The sequence below is a fragment of the Amblyomma americanum genome, chromosome 7 (assembly GCF_052857255.1).
Source record: "Amblyomma americanum isolate KBUSLIRL-KWMA chromosome 7, ASM5285725v1, whole genome shotgun sequence".
NCBI lineage: Eukaryota > Metazoa > Arthropoda > Arachnida > Ixodida > Ixodidae > Amblyomma > Amblyomma americanum.
Window position 1 is genome coordinate 89258284 of NC_135503.1, and position 14537 is coordinate 89272820.

The 14537-nt window shown below is 44.6% G+C and overlaps 1 protein-coding gene across 1 annotated transcript in view; it reads right to left on the reverse strand.

Annotated features, from left to right (window-relative positions):
• The window catches only part of LOC144099388 (glutamate receptor ionotropic, kainate 2-like), a 298135-nt gene that overhangs the window by 95165 nt on the left and 188433 nt on the right, over positions 1 to 14537 (reverse strand). The window contains exons 9-10 of the mRNA XM_077632637.1: positions 12910 to 13026; positions 2243 to 2443 (exon numbers count right to left, since the gene is read on the reverse strand). Coding sequence (XP_077488763.1) covers positions 2243 to 2443; positions 12910 to 13026 — 318 coding nt within the window. The remainder of the gene's footprint in view (positions 1 to 2242; positions 2444 to 12909; positions 13027 to 14537) is intronic.

Here is a 14537-nt window from a genome sequence, read left to right on the forward strand (position 1 = left end):
AGCGAAGTAGTGCAAACGGACGAGTGAAAGAAAATATGATCGGCAGTCATCGTTACTAACAATGCGCAGTCGTGCTCGAAAATTTCAGTCAATTCGCTTAAAGTTCTCAGGAAACTTTATTCCCGATATTTATAGTCTCTCCGCACAACCATACCAATATTTGTTAACTCATGGTGTGCGACCGAAAGCAGTATTGAATAGTAGAAAATAATGAACGCAAAATTCATGGACACAAGGTTAAGAATGATTCAGTAAAAGAAAGCATAGGCGCCGGTTGTCAGTGAAATATATATATATATATATATATATATATATATATATATATATATATATATATATATATATATATATATATATATATATATATATATATATATATATATATATATATATATATATATATATATAGTTTTTTGCGAGGCTCCGAGTACTCCACATTCACAGAAAAAACATCAGTGTAAAACGAAATGAGAGACAGAACCTTTCTCAGCAATATCACAGTGCCTTAGAGGCACCGTGAGAGGCACTACAGCGATCGGTATCGTAATCGTATCGAACTAAACCCTGCATTACAATAAGCTCTGACACGTTTCCAACCAAAACATCTTAACCCAACGTTTTGAAGCTGGCTCGGCTCCTTTTTCAGGGGTGACTGAACTGTGGCTGGCGTCTTTAAGTACACACGGTGGTGCAGCAGTGGTCGAAAGATGGAAAGAGACGATGTGAAGGGCGCGGGAAAGGGAGAGGACCTTGACATTGGGACCTTGACATTGGGCTTTGAGTCACGTTGCCGGGCGGTGCGATGATGGTCGGTGAACTTCGCAAGAGAGCACAGTCCTGTAGCCGAACAAGCCGAAGACGCAAACAATAGATTCAAGTTCGACGAAACCACCACCCTTGAAACCAAATCAAATTGCCAAAGAAAGGCTTTTATTCCAACCTTGGCACATTCAAACAAACCAAAACAACGTCCGCCGCAAAAAGAGAAACCTACACCCTGTACCTGCGCAGGGGCTTCACTCTGCCGTCCACCGAAGAATAAAAGGGCGCTATCGACCATCATCGCGCTGCCCAGCAGCGTGACTCAAAGCCTTAAAATCAAGTGTCAACGTCCCCCCCCCCTCTCTCTCCCTCCCTCCCTCCCTCCCTCCCTCTCCCTCCCTCCCTCCCTCCCTCCCTCCCCCTCTCTCTCTCTCTCTCTCTCTCTCTCTCTCTCTCTCTCTCTCTCTCTCTCTCTCCCGAAACCTTAACTTCGCCGCTTTCCTTCTTTCCGGCGCTCTGCTGCACCACCATGTATACTCAAAGACGCCAGCCACAGACCCCAGCCACCCGTCAAGAAGGAGCCGAGCAGGTTTCGAAACGTTTAGCTTAAAAAAGGTTTTAGTCGAATACGTGTTAGAGCTTGTTACAATTTATCAAACCCAATGAGACAAGCAGTTCTGCTGAAACATTTAGTTTTCAAACCTCTCATTAGAACGAAAGCTATACTCGAAGTAGCGACTCCCGAAGCACCGATCCTAGAAGTATTTTTCTTTTACCAATCGGACGGAAAATTCGGCGTTGGTTAAAGTATTTCAGGGTTTAAAAGGTCGCGCGCTTGTTTTTCTACTTTTTTTTGCAAATATACACGTATTAATATGTTCTCTAATTAGGCTCTTCGTTTAATATTTCGTTGTAGTTTCGGTCGTACAGCAAGAAGCGAAATTACCGTAGAGTAACAATGATGATGATAAATTTCTAGCGCACAAGGCAGCTTTGGCCAAAAGGGTCATTGCACAATGTATTTTTCGTCTACACAAGGCCAGTAAAAGGTCTTTTCTAAGCCATTTTCCAAAAAAAGAGCCGCGCTCGAGACCAGAGGAAAAATGCGTAAATTCTTCCACTCATATGTACCCGGTCGCGCTAGGGACTGAACCCCGCGCATTCCGCGTGCAAGGTAGAGGCTGAAACCACTAGGCCACCGCTGCAGTAATGCCGGCTGAATCAAAGTGCGAGGATCAAGGAGATGCCTCATTGGTAAAATGTGAAACTCGCCAGGCCGCTATATATAGTTCCGCTGACCCTAGTGACTTCTCTGGCAGCCCTACGGTGGCAATTACTGAAAACAAAAATCTATTTACTTAAATTTAAAAATCTATTTACCTAAATCTTAGCTTTTCACTGTTTTGTTCCACTTTGTTCCAACCACGGGGCAACGCAATGTCGGTATGTCTCAAATATCCCGATGCCTGTTAAAACTCACCCTGTCGATGAGCTCACGTATCATGCCGTTCCACTCTCCCGAATCGTTGTTGCCGTAGGAGTTGTCCTTGACCAGGTGCAGCCTGTACTGGAAGCCGATCTTCTGCGCCAGCGCATCCATCAAGTCCACCGCGTATCCCTCGAAACGGTCGTTGCCTTCGCGAAGGTGGGCGTCTTTCTTCAGCATTGTGTACGGGGGGTTCTGCGTGCAGTAGCAAGCAAACATAAATAATTGCAAGCTGCTTTTTCCTTGTGTTGGTGGTGGTGGCGGCGTCTACGTGAAGGCGGCTTTATACTTATAGTGGGTCTATCCGTAACTGGTCCGCCTGTAGGACTTATTAAAATAGAGAATTTCCGCTACCACCCTCCAACAGGCGCCCACTAAACACCTTCAAAAGCATTTCTTCCAGTGCGCCGTTAAGTTCATTAACACTCAAGGTAAATAATGCAAGAGATATTGTCAGAGCCGCCTTCCACAACCTGGTACAGCGCAATAATGTTTAACACGCGTGAATTTTGATTTAACACATTCCGTAGGGTTAAGGACTGTCAATAAGGTAAGGTTGCCTGATATAGTACTGCAGAAACACATAAAGTAGAATCCTGCTTGTTGAAAGATATGAAGGAAAGTAGAATTAGTGGAGGCTGCACTTTGTTGGATGAAATGGACGTTTTTATTATGTGTAGAAGAGAATAATTTCCCGAAATATCTGAAATTAGATATTAGGCGGAAAAGGCAAAGGGAAAGTAATGTTCAGAGGGCGCAAGAAAAATTCACTCAAAAGCATTTCAGCAAATTTGAGAGGACTTTCTATGCTCAATGAAAAAAAAAAATGCACGGATTACAAAACAATTTGCAATTAAAGGTCTATTAATAAGATCGCGCTTTTCATTCAAAGTTCATGAAGTTGAGGTCTCTCCTTTAATTCAGGGAAGAAGAAAAATATCTCATAAAAACATAAAAAGTTTAAAGAATATTTTGGGGCTGGACACTGTTAAAGCTTTCAGTTACACGTTTACCTCATTTCAGGAGATTGCTAACTCAGTTACGCCTAATTAACATCATCTTGAAAGTCATAAAAATACTAGATATGTTTGAAGCTCTTGCTTGCGGCAGTACTGTTCGAGTTAGATTCCTTAGAATTGCTTTTGATTAATTTCAGCTTAAGCATGCGTGGAAGGTTTATGTGCAAGGCTTTTACGATATACAGGTACTAATGAGATACATATCAGTGTTACTTCTAGGTGGACAGTGTGTAATATTCTTGGGTACCTTCTTGCTCTCTGCTGAAAATGGCACTCTTGATCCCATTAGGAACAAAGCCAGAGGGGGGCGATAGAAATTGCCGTCCACCTGCCAGCAGTCTGATTAGTCGCATTCAAAAAAATCATGCGTGTGCTGGATTTTCCTTTGAACGCAGTTACTAACGCTTCGCTGTGGTTCTCTGTCGTTACCCTGCTGAGCTATAATTAGTTATTATTCCCATTATTGCAATGATTTCTGTAAATTGTGAAAACTTGCATTCGTCCGCTTTGTTTTGTTACGTGTCTAATCACCGAAAGAATGACTCCCTGACCGAAGGTGTGAGAAATACCTAAATGAACAAGATTCAAGAAAAAAGCGTCGAAAATTTAGAAACAGCTTAGGAAGCGTATGGAATGATTCATTCCGCAAAAAGTGTTGCGGATGAAATTATCTGTAGAACAAGGCTCGTTCACGTTGACAATTCTTCGTAAATTTACGTATGTTTTATTCTCTGCTTCTTCTACTTAAATATATACCTTGCTGTAACTCATGTGGGTGTTTGTAAAGTGGTAATCAAGATGTGTCTCACTTGAGGAATAAAAAATGTGGCTTCTAAAGAAAGGGTAATTTTTTTAAAGTCGCTAAATTTTGGCTCCCAAACGCGATATTGTTTTAAAATTCACTTACCGAACCTAAAGCAAGTGAATAAAGTGAATTCACTTAAAGAAAAAATATATACATTGTGACTTTCGTGACAGTTAGCAATGCAGTGAAGAAAAGTTAGAAAGGAAAAGAGAGGAAAGCCCACTTTGAATAATTGCGGAGCGGCAGCTAAGTACGTAAAGCGTTTTAAGCGTGTTGAAGTGTGTGGAAGTAGTTACTGCCTAAAGCTAATAAAGAAAATTTCTAACGCAGGTAACTTCACACTTCTTGAATTGTATAGTGTACCTTTGTTTCCGAAAGCGAGGCCAATTTCATCCATTTATCCCCATCCGGTGCAATAGATCTTCCTTCATTTTTTATTTAATACATTGATGTGTGTGTCTGGTGGCACGGCCTCTCACTGTGAAGCAGCTCAGCAACACAGTACTTATATTGTGCACCTAACTTGCCTTGTACTTCAGGCTGCACATTGCAAACATGCTCACGCGACCTTTTCATGTGATATCATGAGAGCCCTGTGTCCTCACATACCCCGGCAGCGTTATACTTCGCCACTTGCAAGGGGGCAAGTGGAAGCTTAGCAGGTGGCTCTCGCCACCGGTTGGTGCACAAAAGAGCTAGTTGCAACCTCCCACATGCAATGGTTGGCAAGTGGCAAAGAGGAGAGAGTCCCCTTCACTCATCTAGGGGAGAGGGGAGAGAGATAGGAAGGCCACGGGAAGAACACTGCCACTTGCCAAGGTCAAAACACGGAAGAGCTACCTCCGACCAACCATCAGCCAAGGCTGGCAGAGGGCAAAGTGTAGAGGAGAAAAACCCGTGTGCGCATATATGGAATGTACCACTATGCATGGGAGCTCATATTAGGGTTCTTCTGCTATCGCATTATCTCATCTAATGTTAATTAGCTGTCTCCTAATCTTTTGACGCAGCATTTCGTCTCCCAAACTTAGGATTTCTCACCTGAAAACCAAATCCTTTAACGCCTTCAGCGAAATCGCTCTCTGGCTTGCGATGGTTTGTAAAAGAACCCTTATTGAACTTTTCATTCTGCAACTATTATCCTTCTTAATAGGCTACATTATTTAACATTCAATTTCAATTTCAATTTAAATCGCTGTAGCTTATGATGCACCTGAGTTTCCCCCTCACCTATACTGGTGAAAGACATCTAGGTTTGCTACTGCTTTCTTTGTCGCATTTCTAGAAATTCAGGCTCGAAATTGTTTGTCCTATGATCAAACACTGATGCACTTACAGGTATTATAAACAATTCTAAGAAATTTCCTTTGCGGAAGTTATCTTAATAGAGGCAATTCTGGCACTTCCATGAAAGTCTTAATGACTGACAAAATATGAGGCTAGACTGGCTAGATATACAGGCGTTCCTTGTGAAATCTAGAGGACGTGATTTAACCCGCTAGCGCATGTACATTTTATATTTGGTCACTTCATTAAGGAGCAACATGATGTTTGAGCTTTGCAACCACTCTCTTCAAAACCGTCTTCCTTGATAAATCTTCTGGACAAGAGAGCGCTGAGAGATTGAGGGCCTGTGGTTCTTATATGTTTTGTGTTTTAAAATTTTGTGCGTTCCATCAGCGCTAGTTTTCTTCATGCACGGGGCCACGCACTTAAAACCAAAGCCAAAACACTTGCTGTACACCCTTGAGGAATGCTTCCTACTGCATGACCACCAGGAAACTTCTTTCTATCCTCCATACGTCTTATTTGTTTTCTATCTCCGAAGAATGCTTCTTCGACACAGCTTTCCGCTGTTTACGTGCTTAAACCGCTGGAAACAAGATCTAACTAGGTGCACTTACACGACTGAAGTCGTTGCGCAATCTTTCCATGAAATTGTGCAGCAGCTAGCAGCCGAAGAACGAGCAAAATCTTTTGAGGAGGTTGTTCTTGCTACTGCACACTACTTTTTTTGCCAAGCGGAAGCAAGCAAAGAAACGTGGCACGGCCTACTAACCGCTTACGTAACTAACTTTAAGCACTCTCTAGTGTGTGTGTGTGTGTGTGTGTGTGTGTGTGTGTGTGTGTGTGTGTGTGTGTGTGTGTGTGTGTGTGTGTGTTGTGTGTGTGTGTGTGTGTGTGTGTGTGTGTGTGTGTGTGTGTGTGTGTGTGTGTGCGTGCGTGCGTGCGTGCGTGCGTGCGTGCGTGCGTGCGTGCGTGTGTGTGTGTGTGTGTGTGTGTGTGTGTGTGTGTGTGTGTGTGTGTGTGTGTGTGTGTGTGTGTGTGTGTGTGTGTGTGTGTGGTGTGTGTGTGTGTGTGTGTGTGTGTGTGTGTGTGTGTGTGTGTGTGTGTGTGTGTGTGTGTGTGTTGTGTGTGTGTGTGTGTGTGTGTGTGTGTGTGTGGTGTGTGTGTGTGTGTGTGTGTGTGTGTGTGTGTGTGTGTGTGTGTGTGTGTGTGTGTGTGTGTGTGTGTGTGTGTGTGTGTGTGGTGTGTGTGTGTGTGTGTGTGTGTGTGTGTGTGTGTGTGTGTGTGTGTTGTGTGTGTGTGTGTGTGTGTGTGTGTGTGTGTGTGTGTGTGTGTGTGTGTGTGTGTGTGTGTGTGTGTGTGTGTGTGTTACATGCAGCGTGGACACATGTTCATGAAATCCATTCGTCCAGCCATAGCAACGAGATTACGGACCAGTTGAGGTTGATTTATTGATTACATGTTTTGCGCAGCTGATTTTCGCAAACAAATAATTGTGTTCAGTTCATTATCTTACAATCCGTGAGGGGTCACATTGACAAGCTTTAGAAAGAAGGGGCGACTTCGCGTGATAATACGCTGGATAAGTTATTATGAGGAAATATGCTTTCCCTACGAAAACGATTGCAAATTTTTTTTGGTGCGGGCATAGCAGTCTTTCTGAGTTTACATTTTTTCTCTAAGGTACTCCGCTGAAACTTACTAATATATGCGCTAAGTAATTATATTGGTTAAGGTAAATAACGCTGAAACTAGCATGTGCTCACATGTCCGCATGGTGTATTCATGTTCTAAAAACTAATTTTTCCACATGCGCAAAGTATATTCTGCTCGGGACTTCCTTGTACAGTTCGCAAAAGACGTAAGGTATTAGGGCCGTTCGCTGATGATAAGATATTCTATTCTTCCTCGTACCAACTAAACAATAAAGGCGAATTCTTAGAACTATTTCTTTTCCAATTAAGTTTACACTACCATGACTAGATATTTTTGCTCCTGTGAGCGGTGCTCTCACCGGTTTTCATGTTGTCAGCGAGTTTTTTTTATATACGGAACTCTTTGAAGTGTCTAGTGTAGTGTAATGAATAACCAACGGGTTGTTAAAGATGCCGAGCAAACAGTGGCAGCAAACACCGAACGAAGCTTTCTGGAGTAGTTATGTCTAGTGAAAGGCATTTCTTCTGAACCGTCTGCATATTGATTGACCAAAAGGAAACTACGATGAGGATAGACGAGCGCTGAGCCACGCTCAGAGGGTCCTGCTGCGGCTTTGCGCTAATATTCGTGCTATTTCTTTTCGTGTATTTATCCTAAGGTATGTCTTTTCACTCGGCGCCAGCAGCTGTGCCTTTCATGTTTAGTATGTCGAACTTTTTTTTTCTCCTTCCACAATTCAAGTTCTGTTTAAATCGGCAGTAACAGCTATTTCTCGAACTGGTTCAGCAAACCTTCAGCCGGAACCGGTCTGAGTAATGTGTGAGTTATATTCCGGACACCATCTCCTTTCCGATTTCTCAGCACTGATCTACCTTTGCCTACGGCACACTACTCACAAGGCACAAGCACGTACTCAGCTCTCCTTTTTTGCCCTCTCTTTAGCGGTAAATAACAGGTAAGAGGAAGATGCAATGTTTGCGGTAAACCTTACATCTCTTGAGGTAATGGGCCGATTTGGTTAGAAGACTTATGGTTAGGCCTGCGGCTCGTAAGAGCTTGGCCAGTGTTAGGTGAGGCATATAGCAGGCGGCGCTAATGGAGGATTCCTTTAGCTGGCAAATATGAAAGCTTCTCGGAATGCTGGCTGAGTAGCACCCGAAATTTGAGACCTATATTCCCTGATATAGTCTGGAAGTAGCAGCGGAGTGGTAGTACTGAAAATGTTCGCGCTCACATTGCGCGTCCTAGGTGCGGGCCACCGCCTCAAGTCGGTAATTTGAGCCATCGCGGTATGGTTGTTAGCCGATTATGATAGTGAATTTATAGCGCAAGGCCATCTGCGGCCAAAGAGCGCCATGGCACAAGGCATTTCTGAAAAAAAAAGCGTAAAAGACGAGGGCAGGAAACAGAGGAAACAACCGGACCAGCTATAACTCACAAGTAAAGGTTTACTCACAGGAAGCAAGGAATATAAAAAGAGAAAAAAACAAGAAAGCAAAACAAACACACGTGTAGCTACGTAGAACCGAGGAACCGAACTTCACTTTCTTGCAGGCATACCCAACATAGTTAACAAGAGAGATTATGCAGGCATTTTACATGAAGAAAAAAAGTAGATTGTGCGTTAGCAGCCCTTCTGTAGGCCTGCATGACAGTGAGGTTTGATTCCTCGGTTCCTCGTAGCTACACGTGTGTTTGCTTCGCTATATTGATTGTTTGCCCTCTTTATATTCCTTGCTTCCTGTGAATATACCTTTAGTTGTGTGTTAGCGCTGGTCCTGTTGTTTCCTCTCTTTGCTGTCCTCGTCTTTTGCGGTATTTTCCCTGAAGTATGTATCACCAACTCGCCTGTCTTGCCATCGTGCCCAAGGTATTTTCGTTTGCTCAAGGTGGGGTCAAAGACCCGCTTACCCAAGTATTTCACACTGAATAAGATCAGCACCAGGCCAGGGGAAGCTTGTACCCGCTCCGCAGTTGTGGCCCAGTAGTTCAGTATCCGCCTCGCATGCGGAAGGTGCGGGGTTCGATCCGCAGTGCCGCCGGGTACCCACCGGTGATACAGTGGTTGTTAGCTAACTGAAAGAGTGCTTTAGGTGATTGCAAATTAATAAGAAAAAAAGTAAATGACAAGCAACAGACATTTTTTGTAAACGAAAAAAATCGATTCGTATCTTCGACAGGTTCACGCTGCTTAGAGGAGATAACGCGATGATTTCTTCTTTACATTTGTCAACAGGCGTCAGCCATTTGAAAGTTAGTACCGATGTCGGCATAATCATTATGAATACAAATTGCTCGTACTATTATGCAGCGGTCATGTCTTGCCTCCAAAAAGCCGCTTTCAGATACGGTCTGCCGACTTCTGCAGTAATTTTATCAGCTAAAAAAAGGCCGGTGCTAAGGCATTGCGGCCAGAAAATTGTGTATCTGCTTCATAGAACAATACTTGAATGACCTACAGTGACAATAGTGTGAACCTCGCTGAGCACATTTGGAGAAATGCAGTTTAACGTTTGTTGGTAGAGATCGGAAGACGCAATTATTAGTGTGCGAATTTTACTACCCCCCACCCTTCCTTCGCATCAACTCGCGTCCCCGCGACCCGGCGGCATGCCGAGACAGGCACGCGCCTCGCCTTCCCTTGGAGTCACTGGAATTTTTCTCACAATATTGCATTCTACCCTCTCTACGCGGGCGGATATCGATTATATATGGCTGCCTCCGCAGAGCAAAATACTGCAGCACGAGAAACAACGCGTTCTCCATCTCTTTTCTCTTTACTGTATCGCACGCATTGCTGTTATTCCTGTCGTAAATCGTGGTTGGGAATTTTTCTATACACTTTTTTAAAAGAAAAGCAGAGCTGGAGTTTTCACGTCGTTTATTCGAAAGCTGGGCGAATCAGTGCGCGTTCTAGAATACATGACAGGGTTGAAATTTAAACGCTTCGGCTACTAAAATGGGCTTGAGTCCGTGGGGTGGGATAGAAATGTTTCATGGATATAGCAATTTGAAAGTGCACGAAATGCTAATCAATATTTCAGCGACGGTTTATGTTTTTCGCAGTTTGCTTTTTGTTTAATTTCTCAGCAGCTGGTGGCCGCAGCACTTCAGTGAAGGCTTGGCGGGTCTCTCGTTGTAGTGTCTCTGAATCTCAACCAAACAGGTTTGTTTATTTCCTCAAGCGGCCAATTTTTTTGCAAGCTTAAGTGACCAAAAGGTATATGCATATATTTTCACATATGGGTTTAACATTGGAGATATTTAGGTGCGTGAGTATAATTTCTATCGGTGAACTTTTCGCTCATGTCCGCGCCACTTCGACGCGGACGTAAGCACTGACGCGCGTTTTATATTTGTATATTTTTTCGCAGTTCTTTCTATCCATCTTTTATCTGCACGGAATGCGATAGTTTCGTATTTGGTGCCAAATGATTGTCCTTTATCCCACCTCAAGATTCATGTGCGCCATGAGCCTGCTATGAACCTGCAGTTTTGCGTTAAGGCGATCGAAGTGAAACTCCAAATGTGTAGGCCCTGCACCTACCGTAGTAATAAGTCTTCTTGAATATTTCACGGTGGAGACTGAGCGGAGCTAAGTCAGGTGAGTACGTAGGCTGTGGGAGCATAGTAATACAGGGTGCGGCTACCGCCTCGGTTGTTTCGCGGCCAGGAAACGTCGACAGTTCAATCACGGTCCAACAGCAGAAACCACCAACTCCGGACAATGCGGCTAGCTAGAATAGCTGCATAAACCGCTTCCAATGGCAGAAAAGCGAGAGAGCAAGCCTCCTCGGCGTGCCCCATCGATAAAAGCCCGGCGTTACATGCCATTAAAACAGCATGCAGTTGTTATAAGACGAGGCTTTTTTTTAATATTTGAAACTGATGGACCAGTGCACTGTCAAAACACGATTGCGAGAACCGCGTTGTTATCGACTCGCGAAAGGTCTCCTCCAACAGAGGCGAATCAATTCTGAGTTTGTTTTCTTGTAAGCGCACAGAAAAGGTTTATGGAAAGAAAACACTGTTTTGCTCTTTCTTGCAGTGAACACAACGGGTCTGCGACAGAGTAGATTGAGAGAGTGTGTTTTTCTCTTCAGCCATACTCTCTTGCAAAAACAAAACGCTAGTAATATAAAAATCTTGAAACAAAAGGTCATCAGCTTGTAGCTTACACTGTACGCGCTTCACTGCATCCTTTCCATAGATGAAGGAAAAATAAATGCAATGGCCCAAACCAGAGCCAGTGGTATCAGAGCGATTCGTTTTATTTTGTTGCCGGGGCAGCAAAAAAACCCCATGACCAATAGAAAGTAAAATGATAACTGCGACTGAATGTTGAGCAGCCTTCATATTTTCAGCACCGCCTATTCAAAGCAATGTCTATATTGCAACTAAGACGAAAATGTAAGCCTTAAGCTGGCCGGAGTTGTCGCATTGCTCGCTCGAAGAAGCAGCATTTACTAGGAAAGATCCAATATCTCAACGCACCAGATAGGTTCACGGTGCCTACGCCATTGTTTACCCAAGGGAGCGAAGTACGAGAGAGGACCCCCTGGGAAAACTAAGTCGCTATTTGCGCAGACTCGGAGATAAACACCAGACGTACTATTTCTGGTTGCTCTCGACTGTGGCTGCAAAAAAAAAGTAGATGATAAAAAAAATTTGCCGCAAGCGTCATCATCTGCTCCTCAGGGACGATTCTGGAACGGTGAAATCATCGGCGAACTGCGTTCTCTATACATAGCGGCTGAGGTAAGCCGACACAGATGCAGGCAAGTCAGATGCAGTCGGGGCGCATCGGCCTCTTTCGAGGCCTCTCGACTTAGACGTGTGCCGTAGACGCTGCTCGCACAATTCTGCTTGACGCGCCGGTGAGAAAGAAATGCGGCCTTAAGTTGTTTATCAGCGTACGACGAGGAGAACCGCCGTTGGTACGGAGTCGGCGTTCTCGCTACCGGTAAAATGTGCGCCAGAATACAGCAAATGGAGCAAAATAAAATTGTTTGCTTTTATTTGCGTTTAACGTCCCAAAGCGACTAAGGCTATGAGAGACGCAAAATAAAAATGCATTCTCGAGAAAGCAGGAGTTTCGCATTTAATAATGTGGGTATGAAAATTAAATATGGGTTAAGCGCGCAGGTTGCGAAGCGTTACAGCGAGTCAGCGGGGCGATCACTTTGAAGGCGAATTACGAAGGAACACAACTTCGAATGAAATCTCGCTTTCCAATTATTTATACGCTGTGCTGTAAGAAAATTGCCACTGAGGGACGGTTAAAATAATTGAGTCGAAACTGTTGCATTTAGAAGAAAACCACAGGAATAAGAAATGAGCTAAGCGCGATTTTTATTTAAGCTCTGGAATTTTCTCGGTACCTTTGCGAGTATGGCACAAAACGGCCGACAGTCGATCAGAACGATTTTTTAGTTTTGCTATGAGAACAGGTGGGTGAAAAAGCGGCAAGTTGAGTTCCCTATGTCGTTCGAGTCGTACAACATTATTCTTTATTTCTACTTCATGCAAAAGCCCTAAGTAGGATGTGTGAGTTATGGGAACTTTGTAGGAATAAAAAAATGGCGCAACGTGAAATGCAAGCGCGCAAAAGTCCAGTAGGGCTGACACATAAGCCCATCATTTCATTCTAGCTGAGACATAAGCCCATCATGTCATTCTACACTGTTCGATTGCAGGGCAGCATCTAGGAATCCAATTTTTTTATGCTCTGCAGATGCGGGAAGCTACAGCAATATAAACTGCGGCGAGTGTTTCGCTCGTCTTCACAGGCAACATCCTGATGGCCAGAACTTCGAGCCAAGTGTCAACTGCAATAGACAGATCTTTAAGCTGACACCAGACATTCGCAAAGCTACAATCTTTCGCTTACTCACCACAATAGTAGAGACGCGGAAGGTGCGGTTCTGTATGACATCAGAGAGCTCCTCTTGCTTCTGCTGGACGTAGCCCCGCGCGAAGCGAATACCCGTCCGGCGTGTCCAAGTGCCCACCTGGAACAGAGAGGGGCTGCTTCACTCGCAAGGCATTCGTGCGTCGCGGGATATCACCCACGACACCGCACACTATCCGACTAATATAAAGAAAAGTCCCGCTGTTATTTACTATGCAGAAATGGTGAAGTATACGCTTTGGATTCTGATATTTGAGGGGTAAGATTGGCACGACCAGGATTAGTTGCCGGGGCAGCAACTATGGCCATCCTGGCACTCGAATGAGTACAGTATACAAAACGCCTGCTGGAATTAAACATGACTTGCTTTTAGATCCCCTTCACGGCAAGCTCAGACAGGCATCGTTCAGAAGTCGCGGCGAAGCAGAAAGAGAGCATGAAGCGAACTTTCCGAAACTTTTCTTCCAAACCGTTTCCAGATTGACGCACGCTAATCAACAATAGCGCCTGTAGAGAAAGTCGTGACGGAAGCTTAAAGGCTCTGCTATCAGGAGGAAGATCGGACTGCTGGTGGCAGCACTATAAAAAAAAACTGCCATACAACGATTCCATCTCGCCATCGCGGCCGAGTCATGCCTCTCGAGCGATTAAATGCTAGCGTCCATACGAAAACTGTGAGTGCGGCGGCAAGGGCGTGGCCCAGGAAGTGCGCTCTCGTGGTCTCTCGAGTAGTGGTTTACTAGAAGCCTGTGTTTTTCCCTTGTGAGCGTATGTGCCTGTGAAGCGTTCTGCGCTTCAACGAGGTCGTCGACACCGCAGGCGGAGTGGTGTGCTGTGACATGGAGCCTGAACAAGACCCATTTAAAGAATGCGCTAGAACCATTTGTAACCCACGGTAGACAGTGACACGTGGGCACTTAAAAGTATTTCATGCAGAAATCTACTCTGGTTAAATGTTTAGAGCAATCCCCTAAGGTGGAGTAGAGTTGTAATAAGGGAGTAATTACTCATTGGCATTCACCCCAGCTCAGCCATACGGCTACAAAGGAAAGCTATGCAGCTTTCTCAGCCGCAGGTGCCGGCGCCGGTCACTACTCCTACCCTCTCCACTCGAAATACGCTCCCATGGCGGTCGATCGCTCCTTCTCCTCCTATCTTGCTGCATCCTCTGAGGCCCCCTGATCCAGCTGCGGTGGGGGCTGTCACCAATGCTCTCACCGTCAAAACAAAACACAAACAAATGCTCAGCTCCCAATTTGCTCGCTGCGTGTCGGGCCTTCACCAATGACCGAGCAGTAGTAGTAGTGGTTTATTTAAAAAAGAAAAAAGTAAAACAAAAGAACTTTACCGCCTGCGGCAATTGCTATCTAGTATCTTGAGCACCCGAGCTGCAGCCGGCCGAGGTGAAAGGGAAAGGGAGATGATAGCAAAGGGAAGTAAAGAGGGTAGCGACAGCAAGAAAGAAAAGGGGAGAGCTTTATCCTCAAACTTTCCCTCCCCACTTTGGGCGCCGCACTGCAGCAAGATCATTGTATCGCATAAGCCCGCGATCTTGAAGGTCTAGAAGGCAATGTCATGCTTTACACTCTATCTCGCGATTACACCAGCCAA